The sequence below is a fragment of the Cygnus atratus genome, chromosome 1, assembly GCF_013377495.2.
Source record: "Cygnus atratus isolate AKBS03 ecotype Queensland, Australia chromosome 1, CAtr_DNAZoo_HiC_assembly, whole genome shotgun sequence".
Lineage (NCBI taxonomy): Eukaryota > Metazoa > Chordata > Aves > Anseriformes > Anatidae > Cygnus > Cygnus atratus.
Genome location: NC_066362.1, coordinates 2,034,665 through 2,048,692, shown reverse-complemented (window position 1 = coordinate 2,048,692; position 14,028 = coordinate 2,034,665). Strand labels below are relative to the sequence as shown.

The 14,028-nt window shown below is 42.5% G+C and overlaps 1 protein-coding gene across 1 annotated transcript in view; it reads left to right on the top strand.

The window, feature by feature from the left end:
• Positions 1 to 14,028, top strand: part of EXOC4 (exocyst complex component 4) — a 383,044-nt gene that overhangs the window by 275,554 nt on the left and 93,462 nt on the right. Inside the window, exon 11 of the mRNA XM_035566622.2 lies at positions 3,836 to 4,055. Within this exon, the coding sequence (XP_035422515.1) occupies positions 3,836 to 4,055 (220 nt within the window). The remainder of the gene's footprint in view (positions 1 to 3,835; positions 4,056 to 14,028) is intronic.

The window sequence follows — 14,028 nt, the reverse complement described above, 5'->3', positions numbered from 1 at the left end:
TTCTAGTTCATGATGGCTAAGCTTCTGGATGGGAAAAAAAAAACCTTGCAAAGGTGCCGGTTCCTGAGCCAAGGGTGCCTTCCATCGCCATGATTTTTGGGCTCCCATACCTGCAGGGCTCTTGATGCCCGCAGGAAGGTGTTGTCTGAGCTAAGTGCCAAGAAGAGAGGAGAAATGTAGGATGGACAAGTGGGCTTGCGAGCCAAGAGCATTAAGAGAACTTATGGCCAAGTTCACAGAAGCAGGAGTCTCCTGAAGAAATGAGAGGCAAGAAGAATGAAGCTCAGTGCCAACAGCTTGGTGGGACTCAGTGGCAGAAGTTTCTCATTTCACATCACAGGGATTTGCTGCTACATTGCTCCAGCCATGCAGTAAAGGGTTGCAGGGTCCGAGCCCAGTGACATTCCCCATCTGAACACTGACCTTCAGGTTCCTGAGACAAGACAAGGATCTGCTGATGAGAGCAATAGTGTGCTACTGTGTAATTTGTAATTATACCACGACATCATGCACAGCAGGCCAAAATAGGGTGACACAAGTCACTCCAATCCTTTCTTTCCCAGACTTGCCAGTGTTCGATTTTGCATCCTCAACTCTCTTAAGAAATACGTAAAATTAATGTTTTCCAATAAATAATCTATTTCTGATGGCAGTCTGTATAATCCTGCCAATACAGAACACATATAGTGCATCACTGTTGCCGTGTAAAGTGGTAGGAGGATTCTTGGTGCAAATCTGCTGTGCATTTATATTTGGATATTTATATCTTTTGTTTTAAATTTATATCTTGCTCAGCCACCCTGGTAGTGTGCTCGAAGGGGTTTTCCCCCCTTGGCAGGATGCAGGTTGGAGCTGAGCAGTCGCTGCCTCGAGTGCTGTGTTCGCTGGGACCTCCAGCAGGTAGGACTCCCGGCTGGTGAAGACGTGATGAGGACAGGTCGTCCTTCAACTGCAACATGTCACAGCAGATAGGACCCCCATCCTCCTCCTTCTTTTAGGCTGTGCAATGTAGTTGTACCACTGGAGTATGAAATCTCTGAACTTTTAGGGCTGTTCCCCACTGCAAGAGATGCTCAGACATCCATACGTTTTTCTTTACCTCTTCTCTACTTCCATTTTCTTCTTTGGAGATCTTTTGATTAAATGAAGACCTCAGAAAGTGTCTGTTTTTCATTACCATTATCATTTAATCGAGCTATCCTTGAACATTCAAACTTAAGGTCTCTCATCCATATCCTCTAGTCCTCCGTGCCATGCACAGTTTCATTCTTAATAACTTTTTCCTGCTATCAAGTTTAAATCTGCTTTCCTAAGCTCTTGACCATTTGTTCTTTATCACAAGTGTTGCTGAGCACTCATAAAATCCCCTCTTGCAGAGTCATTGCCATCTAGTAGCTTTCTTCTAATCTGTGATTACTTTGTGGTTTGTATCAAGTAAAATAAGGACATATTTTTTAATCCTTACCAGTATTAAGTGAACCACTGTTGTCTTGTTTACGGCGAGAAATTAAAGCCTGTTAGAACACTTCAACCACCAAGAATTCAATTTTCTAATGAAGATAAAGTTTGCTGGAGATTGAAGCGTGGGTCTTTAGGAGAGATCTGAGCTGGTGATTAATGCCAGGTACTGGGAGCCCAAAGTTCTTAATTACACCTTTGGTAGCACTGACCTTTCCTATGGCCTTGCGCAAGCAATTCAGTCTCTGCTGTGGGAAACACTTAGAAACACCATCAAGCTATTACAGGATAAGGAGTTTACAGTAGGTCAGCACATTCGAGCTCTTCTAGTTTGCTGGAACTTTGTATGTGGCCGTTCTCCCTCTAAAAGTTGCTTTGCATATGTGTTGGCTTAGCCATTTTTAAGCATTTTTGAAGATTATAGAACTGTGAGCTGTTCCCTTCACTTTATTGAAAGTTGCTTATTTCAAGTGCAGGTTGCTTTGTCTCTCCTTTCCCACCTGAAAGAGATACAGTGGTATTTGGCTACGTGGTGCAGGTATTATAAGAGTTAATTCACTTTTTTTTATGAGTTCTGTGCATCAAAAGCACTGTGTAAATAAGGTTACAGAGAAATTGGAGAATATTACAAATTTGTTGGCTGACATGGAAAAAATGCAGTAAGTCAGTTTAATGTGGCTCCATCAACCTTGACAGCACTCCCGTAAGAACATCAGTGGTTGTCACTCAGAGCTGGTGACATTAGTCCTATTATTTCAGAGATAAGCTCAGGAGTGGTCGCACTGCTCCCTTCCCAAATGACTCCACAGCTTCCCCGTTTGATAAAGCCTATTCACATTATCGATCTGTGAAAGCCGGGGAGTAAAACTGCCGTCCTCTGCACTTCTCTCCATGCAGCATCTCTCCTTGGCAAGGCGGTTTTCAGACTTAATGCGAAGGGTCCCTTTGCAGAAGCAATATCTGCGTCGCCAAAATGCATCGCTGTGGACTGATGGAGTCAACACCGCAGAAGCTTTAGGGAGCAAATTGTTTAGATTTGAAAGAAATCATGCTGCTACGATTGACAGGAGCTCTGGAGTCAGTCCTTCGAAGGGAAGCTGCCTCTGCAATGCTGAACATGGAGACAGAAAATGTATGGGCAATGAAGCAGAATTCGTTGAAGTTTTGGGGGATATGATTATTCCCCAAAAGTCATCCCTAAGTTAATGACTTAGCTAGGTCATCCCTAGTAAATGCTAGCCACTCTGAAACTGTTAGAAATGTGTCAATTGAGAGAAAAAAATCTTCTGTAGTGAAGAAGAGGTGGCTTTCAGGGTGCAGAGGGTGATGCCACGTACATCGGGAGGTCCAGGTTCAAACACTTGCTTCTGCTACTAATCTGTAAATCAAAGATGAAAGCGATCCCAGCCCATCCAGAAGAGGAATTAAAATATAACAGAGAGCAAGGCACGTGCATGCAGTGATGACGAAGGCAATACAAATACCATCCATGTTTCTCTCTTTTAGATAGAATATCTCAGTCTGTTAGGACCCCTGATACTAATCCATAATTACTTAAATACATTAAAAATTGAATTATATAAATATATATAAATTTGAGACTTATTTTGTTGCCTCAAACGTAAATGAAAGAAATAATGGGGTAGTTTCTAGAAGAAACTCCTATCTGGTAAACAGATGGCATACTGAGATAAAGATATTTTGCAGGAGGAGATGGCAAACATTTTGTGCTAAAATATTCCCGGAATCGGTATGCTGCTCTGCACACGCAGGAATGGGATCCTAGAATGGAACAATAACGCATAATAAAAATATAGCATTATACAGACATACATAATGCAGTATGATAGTGGCATAATATACATTCCATTGCTTTTTTTTTTTTTTTCACGGTATCTCTAGACTTTGAACTAGAATATACTTACGTTCATTTTAGAGATGGGGAACTCAAGTGTGGGAAATGAGTGACCAACACCAGAAGGAAGTTTGCCTTTTCAAAGTGATTTCTGACATCCTGGTTATTTTGGGGTTTTATTTTAAAAGAAGAGGTCTCGCCAGTATGTCTCAAGTAGGGCAAAGTCAGTGATTTTTGAACAGCTAAACAGGACTCGTGTAAGGTGTGGATTCTCACCAGTTCTCCATTTTGTCGGTTCTCCTTCTCCAACCATCGAGTCTGTCTCATGAGCTGTTGGCATTTTATGGATATTTTGATGGCCACCTTATAGATCTTTTCTACGCTTAACACCTCATGTCATAGTCTGTCTTGTCTTCCCCACTGCCGGTGCTTGGCTCTCAGATGTAGGAATTGGAAATTCAACACGAACACATTTAGCTACGTGGTTTAACTACACTGAGTTCTTCCTTTTGTGTTTTCCAGATTCATCAAGGAGATAGAGCACGCCATGGAGCTCGGCCCAGCCAAACAGTGTCCTCTCCGTGAATTCCTCACCATGTACATCAAGAACATCTTCCTCAATCAGGTCCTGGCTGAGATCAATAAGGAAATCGAAGGAGTCACGAAGGCATCTGATCCCCTGAAGATCCTGGCTAATGCAGATACCATGAAGATCCTAGGGGTGCAGAGGCCTCTCCTGCAGGTAGGAGCTGAGTGAACTTCCAGCAGCCTCTTACTGTCCATCTAACCATGACCCGGTTGTGTATCTGACATGAACACACAAAATTTGTCTATTAATGTTAACTGCAGTCTCTTGCAGTGTTGCTTCTAGTGTATAGAGTCTTTCCTCTCCCAGTCTGTACACGCAGGTGTGTAGGTGAGTGTGTCTCTCTTGATAAATATACCAAACGTGCAACTAATGGCATCCTTGCATCTTTCCTGACATGTACCATTATTAAAGCACCTGGCTGCCATCATGATGACTCGTTACCAGCCTTAAAGCCCTACAAAAAAGCTAATTTTCAAGGTTTTTGATGATGTGTGTCTCCCTTAGAAGTTCTGGGGATGCTCACAAATCACAGAGCTGTGCGATTGGGCTAAACACACATGGCAAACTACCGGGGAGGAGCAGAGACGAGATTTTGCTGCCTCCCAAGTGCAGTGTGTTTGTGATTTATGTGGTGCTGGTGCAGTGATTCAGCTGTATTGCTTCCTCAGCCAGATAAGAGAGATTTGAGAGATTTGGCTTTGAAGTTAAGAGTATTTATATGAGAGGTCTCTTATGAAACAGATTTTAAAGCTCTGATGTGGAGCAGTGATAATAGCAATAAACACACTTCTCAGCCTAACTACATGGGTAACAGGACAGTTCAGAAGCCTCAGAAAAATATTCTTATATTATACTTGTTGCATGGGACTAAAAGGAATGAATTAACTGCCAGCTCCGACTCTTGCTGTGATTTGGGTCAAGCTCTTTTAATCTTTTTAAATAACTCCCTCTTATCTATAAAATCATCTCCTCAGGGATCAATAATGTTTACAATGTTCTTAGGAAACTTAGTGCATCTCCTAGGATTTGTACGGCTGCTTTCCACCTTAGTTTATATCTTTAAAATATGTGCATATTTTAATGATATCTAATAACAGCAATAACTGTTGTTAGTGTTATTATTTGGGAGAAGTCCCTAGGTTTTCTGCATTTATTAATGGTTGCTAAAGCTGTGCCCATCTGGATGCTTTGGGGATGGGATGGTTCTTTCAGAGGCAAAGCAAAATTAGATTCCTTCTGAGAGTTTTCAGAAGTCTTTAGAGGGGAATGGGATCCTTAGAAGGGAGCCAGAATCTTCTCTACATGGTTTAGAAAATCTCCACAAGTTAAAATGACGTCTTGGAGCAGGCACAGCATCCCTGGGCTAGTTTCTTCCCAAGATACACCTTTAACAGCGTTCTCAAACTCTGCTATCAAAACTGAGAGGTGGATGAATAAAGCCCATTGTAAATAAAAAAAAACAACATAAAAATTGTTTCAGCCTCGCTGTTCACTGAGCATGCACAATGTAAGTTTACAACAGGGCATTGCAACGAGAGCAGTTTATGGCTGGGTGTCTCGTGTTGAGCCCTCTTGTAAGCTCAAGATGGATTTGATGACATTTGTCTTTTTTTTTTCCCTTGGCACTGCGAAAGTATTGCCAATCAGGTGTAAGATGTTATAGTAAAATCGCAGCAGGAGTGGTTATGAAACAACAGCTGAGTATTGAAAACAACTTTAATGAGAACAGAAGGAGTTTTATAGATCAAGAACTCAAATGCATTGGCTGGGCAGGGATAGCAGGAACATGGCAGAGTGGGGAAGAAATGACAAAATACACCCTTGTTTTGCAGTTATCTGCAGTGCTAGTAATTCCTCACCATTGCAAGTGCCTAGGAGAAGAGAAATAGAACAAATCTGCGACACTTGTAGAAGTCTTCCAAATCTTGATTTTCAGAACAGGGTAGAAAAAAAAAAAGATTTTAGGGCACTTCTGGCTTCCACAACAAGAAAACTATCTGAAGATTGAAACTGTGAGTTACAATAAAAAGCAAAACTCTACTTATTCATGTTTTCAAGGCTCCATTGTGGATGTTGCTTAAAGTTAATTTGGGGATAATAGAAATAATTAGGTGTATTGTGTTGTACTGTGTATTGTTTGCCTTTGTTTTGTTTTGTCTTCTGAGAATCAAAGCGGGTGAGAGCCTGAACTCAGCCTGCGCAGGCGTCTGACCTTATTGAGAGCTGAAAATATTTTACAGTAATATTAGCATGTAAGCTTTGGAACAGGACCATGAGGGCTGTTAACCTTACAAATTTGTTTTGGATTCTTAATGCAGTAATGTATTTCTGTGGATTGTAGCTTCGTTGGTAGCCAATGACAATGTGTTATATCAATACATTTTCTTAAAGTTCATTTGGGGTTGAAGAGACAGAATGGGTTGGAATTTTCTCGTCCAGCCCCTATAATTTATTTCTCATGATGGATGGAAATAATTTTGAACTGGAATTATTCTTGGTCAAAATGTACATGGTCAGAAGGTCTGCCTGTTCCCGACATTACAGAAGGGTAATTTTGTGAAAGAGAAGAAAAATTGCTGCCTCTTTGAACCAAGTCATCCAAATAGCTCCCTAAAATAATTTTATTGATTTTACATTAAAAGAAAAAGGGCTATTTCTACATTGACAGTGCTAGAGCCTGAAATCTTTGCCCTCATCGCATCATGGGTACAATGAAAATATAGTGTGTAGCATGAATGATCCTTGCACCTCTCTCCCAGTGCTGTGATACTTTTTCCTGCCTCGTGTCGTTCGTGGAGGGGTTCATGGTTCAGCCATCCCACTCCTTTCTATCCTGAAGATCTTTCAGAAGCTTCTGCAACAGGAGCTGGAGCTGTGATTTGAACACGACTCAAGGATTTATCAGTTCCCACTGCACAGGCTGATAATAGCTGCTTTTTGATAACTATCAGCACATGTTTGAACTGAATTAGCTTAGAGATGAGAGGTTTTCTAGCATCCTCTGCCATCATATCCTCACAGACAAATCCAGTTCTTTAAAGATTATGCCCCCCCAAAAAAATTCAGCTACCCATTGTAAATATTACAGTTAAAGAGGAGGATTGTTTTATTTTCCATTCTTCCAGCTTTAAATGTAAAATATTGTAAATCCGTCTCCTTTTAAGAGGGACTGAATGACCATGAAACTAATTTGTTTCAGAATTATTCCACATTAAACTTTATGCTGTAATTGTTTAAATCAATACCAAATTAGGCTACAAGCAGCTCGACAGCTTCCTCTAGCCTGTTCTCATATGGTTCGTGTCAAAGTGATAAATCTTCCCAGCTAGGTGGGTGCTACTAACAGTGGCCTTGGACATGTGGTGCCCCATCTCCATCCAACAAAACGCGCACGTTGCTTCCATCATAAAACCCTGTACCAGCAGAGCAGGATTTTCCCTCAAAGCATCAGTGCGACCGTTGTTTTTTAGCGCAGAATTGCGCAGATGACAGGCATGATAGCTTTCTGGCAGTGCTCCAGCGGCTGAAAACCCAGCAAAAAAACCTCCTTCAGAAGTCAGAGCGTGCAGCTGTTTGCAGGATAATGACTTGCTGGAGCTAATTACCCCATCGCCCGCACCGCTTAGCCTGCGCACAAAGTCACTCGCCTGTGACTTTCCAAGGAGATGTCACTGGTGGCTTTGGCGTGTTTTCTTCCCGTCAAATTACTGGGTATTAAGAAGAAGAATGGTCACAGTGAGTGGCATTTAAATGGCTCACCAGTAGTGATGGGTGCATGCTTTGATAGCAAGTAGATGTTATTATTTATTAGTGTAAACAAATTAGTTGTCTTTTCAGGCTGGCTTCCAGTGATCAAAATCCATTAAGGACCAGGCTTGGCTGATCAATTGGATTTTTCCCATTCAGGGACAAGTGTAGCTTCAGAGGCATCACCTGTGGTTCTGGTCCTTGTATGTCAACTATTTTATGGTGACACGGTGTCTAAAACAGTATGAAGTGCTTTGCAGGTGTTGTCATCTCTTGTGTGGTGTGTTTGTTTTGTTTGTACAGCCAAAATGTCAGGAGGTTAAGACTGACCGAGTCAGTGGCAGGATTTCCAGCTGAACCCTGGAGTCCTGAATCCTCTTTTTCATTTGGAAATGAGAGACAAAATTCTCTCTCCGTGGGAGTCTGAATCTCCCTGTTCCTTTAAATATTTCTTTAGATAATTCTTCCTCTAGGGGAAACATTTAGAGTAGTTACTGCCTTTTGTGGAAGCTTTTACAAGGCTCCCATGTAAGTCATCTGCAGATGTGTAAGTTCTCCACTGAGGCTGATCGTGAAGCTGTAAGTTACATAAAAGCAATTGCTAGCTTTAGGCAAACCATTATGGCAGTGCTTCGATTTATTTTAAAAATCAAGTTTAACATGCACATTCAGTAAAGCCTAGGTAGGAGATGGCTTTAAGTTGCACATACTCCTATTGAAGCAGAATTCCTTGCAGGCAGAATTGTTTTCTTCCTCTCCAGGAGTGGAAAAGCGAAGTCAGTTTGCACAAACCATGCTAAAGATGTGACTCAGGTTGGACCCAAAGGAAGCAGTTGCACATGTGAGGTGTCTGTGGCCTGTTATTAATCCCTGCAGCCTCTGGGTGTCTCTTCCACTGGTAGGTACAACGTTGCATTGGAGTTGGCCAGAATCCATATAACCCCTCTTTGTAAATCCAGGTTAATATTCCATGTCTCTCATGACCTGAGACTCAACACCAAGCTGCTCTTGACCGTGTGATTTTTATCTAGAACACGTGAGAATGGATTCCCCATTTAAACAAACTTTTCGAGAGCAAGTAAAATCACGGCTGATCTACCTGGAATGTGCTCTATTAGAAATTAGCACCGCAGAGAAATGTAAAAGCCCAAGTCCTGATGGCAAGCAGTGGGAGTTGGGTGCAAAATGTGATCATGGTGCTACCTGAAACCACCTACTTGTTCTGTTCACCTCACCAAGTATCTATTATATGATAGATATCATTACCAGTATTTCTAGATATTTAATAACCATTTTTGAATATGTACATACGCAGTATCATAGGATCATAGCAATGTTGGTTGAAAAGTGACCTCTGGAGGTTGATCTCATCTGTCTGAACCTCCAGCACAAAACTAAACTCTGGCCAACACCAGGTCAGATCAGTCAAGGCTTTTTCTCAGAATCACAGAATGTTTTTGGTTGGATGGGATGCCTGGAGGTCATCTGGTCCAACCCCTCTGTTCAAGCAGGACCATGTGAGCTGCTTGCCCAGGAAGCACGACTCTCAGTAAGTCTTGAAAACTTACAGGGATGGAGATTCTCTGGGAAATGGTTCTGCACTACTCTCCTGCTGGAAGGTTTTTTCCTAGGTCTAACCTGAGTCTCCTGAGCCACATTTTTTGACTTCTGTCCTTTATTATGTCACGTGTACGATATACAAGCAGACCAAGAATCTTCACGTAAATCACATAGTATTTTTGTTTTGTGGAAATGCGAAGCCTGCTGCACACAGTTCAGCTCTTGCATCCATGTAAAACATATTGTAGACAAATACATAATACAATGAGTGAGCAATTGGTAAATGGGTCAGGCTCAAAGGGTTGTAGTAAATGGGGTTACATCAGGTTTGCAGCCAGTCACTACTGGGGTTCTGCAGGACTCCACTGTATGGACAGTTCTCTTTAATGTTTTAATGTTTAAAGGACTCAAATGTGTACTGAGTTTACAGATGAAACTAGATTAGGACGAGCTGTTGAAGAAACAGAAACCTTGTAGAGAGATCTTGGCAAACTCTAGGACTGGGAAATCGCCAACAATATGAAGTTTACCAAGAGAATATGCCAAATAGTGCATCTGGGACAGTGCAGCCCTGTATATATGTATAGAGTGTGGGACGAGAGGCTGGAGAGTGGCCCCATGGAAAGGGATCTGGTGGTTCTGATCAGGACCAAGTTGGACATGAGTCAACAGAGTGCCCTGGCAGCCAGGGAGGCAACTGCACCCTGGGGTGCCTCAGGCACAGCATGGCCTGGGCAAGGGGAGGGATTGCCCCGCTCTGCTCCGTGCTGGGGCGGCCTCACCTCAAGCACTGTGTGTGGTTTTGGGTGCCACAATATAAGAAGGACATAAAACTATTAGAGAGTGTCCAAAGGAGGGCTATGAAGATGGGGAAGGGTCTAGAGGGGAAGATGTGTGAGGAGCGACTGAGGGCCCTTGGTTTGTTCAGCCCAGAGCAGAGCAGGCTGAGGGGAGGCCTCATGGTGGCCTGCAGCTCCCTCCCGAGGGGAGCGGAGGGGCAGGCGCTGAGCTCTGCTCTCTGGGGACGGCGACAGGACCCGAGGGGACGGCATGGAGCTGGGACAGGGGAGGGTCAGGCTGGGGGTTAGGGACAGGTTCTACACCCAGAGGTGGTTGGGCACTGGGACAGGCTGCCTAGGGCAGTGGTCACAGCACTGAGCCTGGCAGAGTTCAAGAAGCATTTACACAGTGCTCTCAGACACAGGGTTTGGCTTTCAGGTGGTCCTGTGTGGAGCCAGGAGTTGGACTTGGTGATCCTGATGGGTCCCTTCCAACTTGTGATGATTTATGGCTCTATGTGTCAGAGCTACATAAAATGTGAGGCAGATCCAGTAATCCAGCGTCCATATTACATCCACTTCTGCCTGTGGTTGTATCTTGGTATATCTGATCTCTGTTTTAAATTATTCCGGTGTTATTAAAGTATACCTACCTGTTTTGTGCTACTAGGGTCAATCTAGCTACAGTGATCTTGGCAGTACTAGAGATGAAAGTGTCTATGGAGGGGTTATGAATCTAATCAAAAGATGTCATGGGAAAAATAGACCAGTTAATAAAAAGAGATCACCCAGTCTTGTATCTCTGAGCAATTACATTGTGCTTTTCATCAGTAAATCTTAAATGTTTTTTTCAAGAATTTAATTGGTAGAACTTGCTATTCAAAGACTGCTTTTCTAGCATGGCTTTCTCACTAAATCTTTGTGTTTGTACTACATCAACTAACATCATTCCTAGGGTCCAATACTTCATGGTGAATTCATGTCATTAACTCCACTTGCTCAGGGTTATGTCTGCTCAATTATTTTAGAAGACTGCGCAGGCCAGGAAAGCTGCATTTCCAACCGTAAGCTCTGGATTTGAAAACAATGATGTCTTGCTCTGAACATCCTTGGGAACTGGCAGCATCAGGTTGGAAAAGCACAACCTCCTCAGCTGCTGGTGGTGAGAAAGCCAGCTGGAATGGGGTCAAACCTCGTGTTTTCAGGGCAGGTTGGAAGGTGTGGATCAGCTGCTGTCTCTTTTGATCTTTCGGCTGCAGGACTTTTTGGTGGACAAGCAGGAGAGAAGTAATGGTTTCTGACAAATCTGCTGACAGGGATGGAACCACATTAGCACTCTGTCAATCTGATCTTCCAAGAGCTGCCTTTTTTGAGACGTATTTGACTTTACTGGCTATCAAAGGCATCCTCAGTTTTTGGTCTATATGGGAAGCAGCAGGAAGCGAAGGGAGAGATGGATTGCCGCATGGCCGACACGAAGCTGTGGGAATCAGCTGCTCACAGGGAGCAGAAGGGGCATTAAGCCCTCAAGGTTACTCTGGGAGTTGGAGTGAGAGCAAGGAGAGGTTGTCTTTGCCTCTGTGAATTTTCTGTGTCTGTTTTTTCTGGTCATTAGTCTGATAAGCAGGACTCAAGCCAAAGTGGAAAGGGAAACATACTCCAATTCTTGCACACTGGAGATGGCTGAAATGTAAAAGAGAGTTAAAAAAAAAAAAAAAAAGCTATCACTGTCTTCTTGGCCTCGAAGATGGACATCTCACTGTCTGTGTCATTGTAGTTCCCTGTACAGCTTCTGGATTAATCCTGTCTCCATTGACGCAGTCTCTATTGACCTGGAAGGGTTTCCCATTTCTTTTGCTCCAGAATTAATGTATTTTTTTTAGGGTAATGGGAGAAACTATGTGCATTGTTTGCTTCCCTCTTTCTAGTTCTTTTTGATAGGATTTTAGTTTAAAATCCTACACTCATCATGCATGCAACTATTTCTGTCTGGCCAGAAGTCAATGGGAGTGTGCAGTAATTCAAGTGTATGGGATGTGCCAGTATGGTACTGGGAATGCCTCTGAGATGCTGAGCACATCAGCTCCTGCTGCAGCCAGTGGTACACAGAGAAGCATCCACATCTTGCAGGATTAACCCTTTTAAGGGAACTTTGCTGCTGTAGCATTGACAGTGTTCATCCTCACCCTGGACCATGTGGCTGTTTTTCAGTGGCAGTTCACCAAGTAATTGCTGGACTGATAAAACCACTACGATGATTTCTCTATGCTTTATTTTATTTTTTATTTGTTTTCTTCTTGCAGTCAATTTTTCTGTAAGTTGGGACTAAAACAAATGTACCTTCTCCAGCTACAGTCACAGGCCTTGATTGATTATTTTAATTAGCAGAACAGCCCAGACAGGCTCCTTCACCAGTAGTATTGCGCACATAAATCCTCATTTTGCCTCACATGGCTGAGCCCACGTAGCTGGTGTCAGAAACAGCCCCTGTTATCTTTATGTCCAGAGGAGAAGCATTTGGCTTGGCCGCATTTCTGTTTGTTTAAACCTTAAGCTGCACATTTCTCATTTGTAACCTCGTTAAGCGTATAGTGCCCATGGCAGGAGGGCATGTCCCAGCGATGCAGAGGCAGAGCTGCCCTTGTTCACCCAGGAGTGCTTCCAAAAAGTAAGTGTGAAAGCTTAGATACTGCAATCACAAAAGCTCCACTTCACCCAGCTTTCCTTCCTTCCCTCCAGCTACCTTTTTTTTCCTAGGTGTTTCTTCAATTTTAAATCAGTGTTTTGACTTCTCGAGGGTTGTTTCTGTGATGGATGACCATATCTGCAGTGTCCAGAAGGCTCTTAGTATCCACTTGTGAGTACCTACAAAGGCAAAGTGTGATGAACTGCACTTAGAGGAGACGTGTATCTCTCTGTGGCCAACAGCCCACTGAGATTCTCTTTCTTAACCGTCTTTTCACTAGCAAAGTTTAATTGCTTGCTTTTTGAAACTTGGCGCTCCTAATTTGGGGTGGGTTTTTTTTTGACTGTCCATGCACTTATCAGTTCAGGGTTGTGCCTCTTCATCACAACAATACATATTTTTTCCTCTTCCCTTTGCCTGACTTGCTTTGTGAATCCCAAATCCAATCTGACACAACGTACTTTATAGACAACTTTAAGAAAATAAACTTTCCTGCATTCTTGCTGGGCTCATTGAAAGTCACTTTTTTTTTTCCTTGCATTTGAAGCCTAAGCCCATTTCATTTAGGAAGAATAACTCTAATTTCTAATTTTTTAAATGTTTTCCTAATCAGAAGTGCTGTATGAGAAGAGCCATCGCATTTTAAATAATTGATGGCTACTTTATTGAGTTGTCAGCACTAATTCATCCTCCTTTTGAAGTGCTTGGATGTTCAAAGCAGTAGTCCTTTTACAACATGTTCATTTTTTGAAGAAAAGTTCATTTTTATAATTACTTTTTTTTTTTTTTTTTCACCGTGGAGTGTAATTGTAGCCGTGCTGTGAGGGGGAGGGATGAAGTACCTTCCAGCTCACGCAGGCTCCAAAATGCCTTTATTACTACTTTTGCTGCTAATTTCTCTGCCTCCTTCCTTTTGCAGAGCTTTAATTATACCTGTTTTAAAAGTGCATTTTGAAATATGACACCTAGTTCTCATAGAGAACAAAAGAAAGATTAATCTATTGTTAAAAGGAAAGGTAGAAAGCTATTTTTTTTTCTTCAGGGGCCACCCCTCCCTGACAAGCCCCATTCAGTGGGAGGACTGCAGAGAAGTAGCTGTGATTTTGAAGGAAGGGACTTGTCAACAGGAGAGCTAAAAAACGAAAAACAGATGCACAGATGCTGTGATCAGAGCATTCCTTCTCGCACAGTGGGTTTCCCCTCCTTCCCTCTGCTGGCAGAGGGAGAGGTTTTTGTGAGAGCATATAAACCTTGCTAGCAGTTTAAAGGTTAATAGCACTCTAACTTACATCTGAAAGAACTGAGGGAAGACAGTAAATTAAAAGTTACCCCTCCCAGAACTAGCCTGTAAATA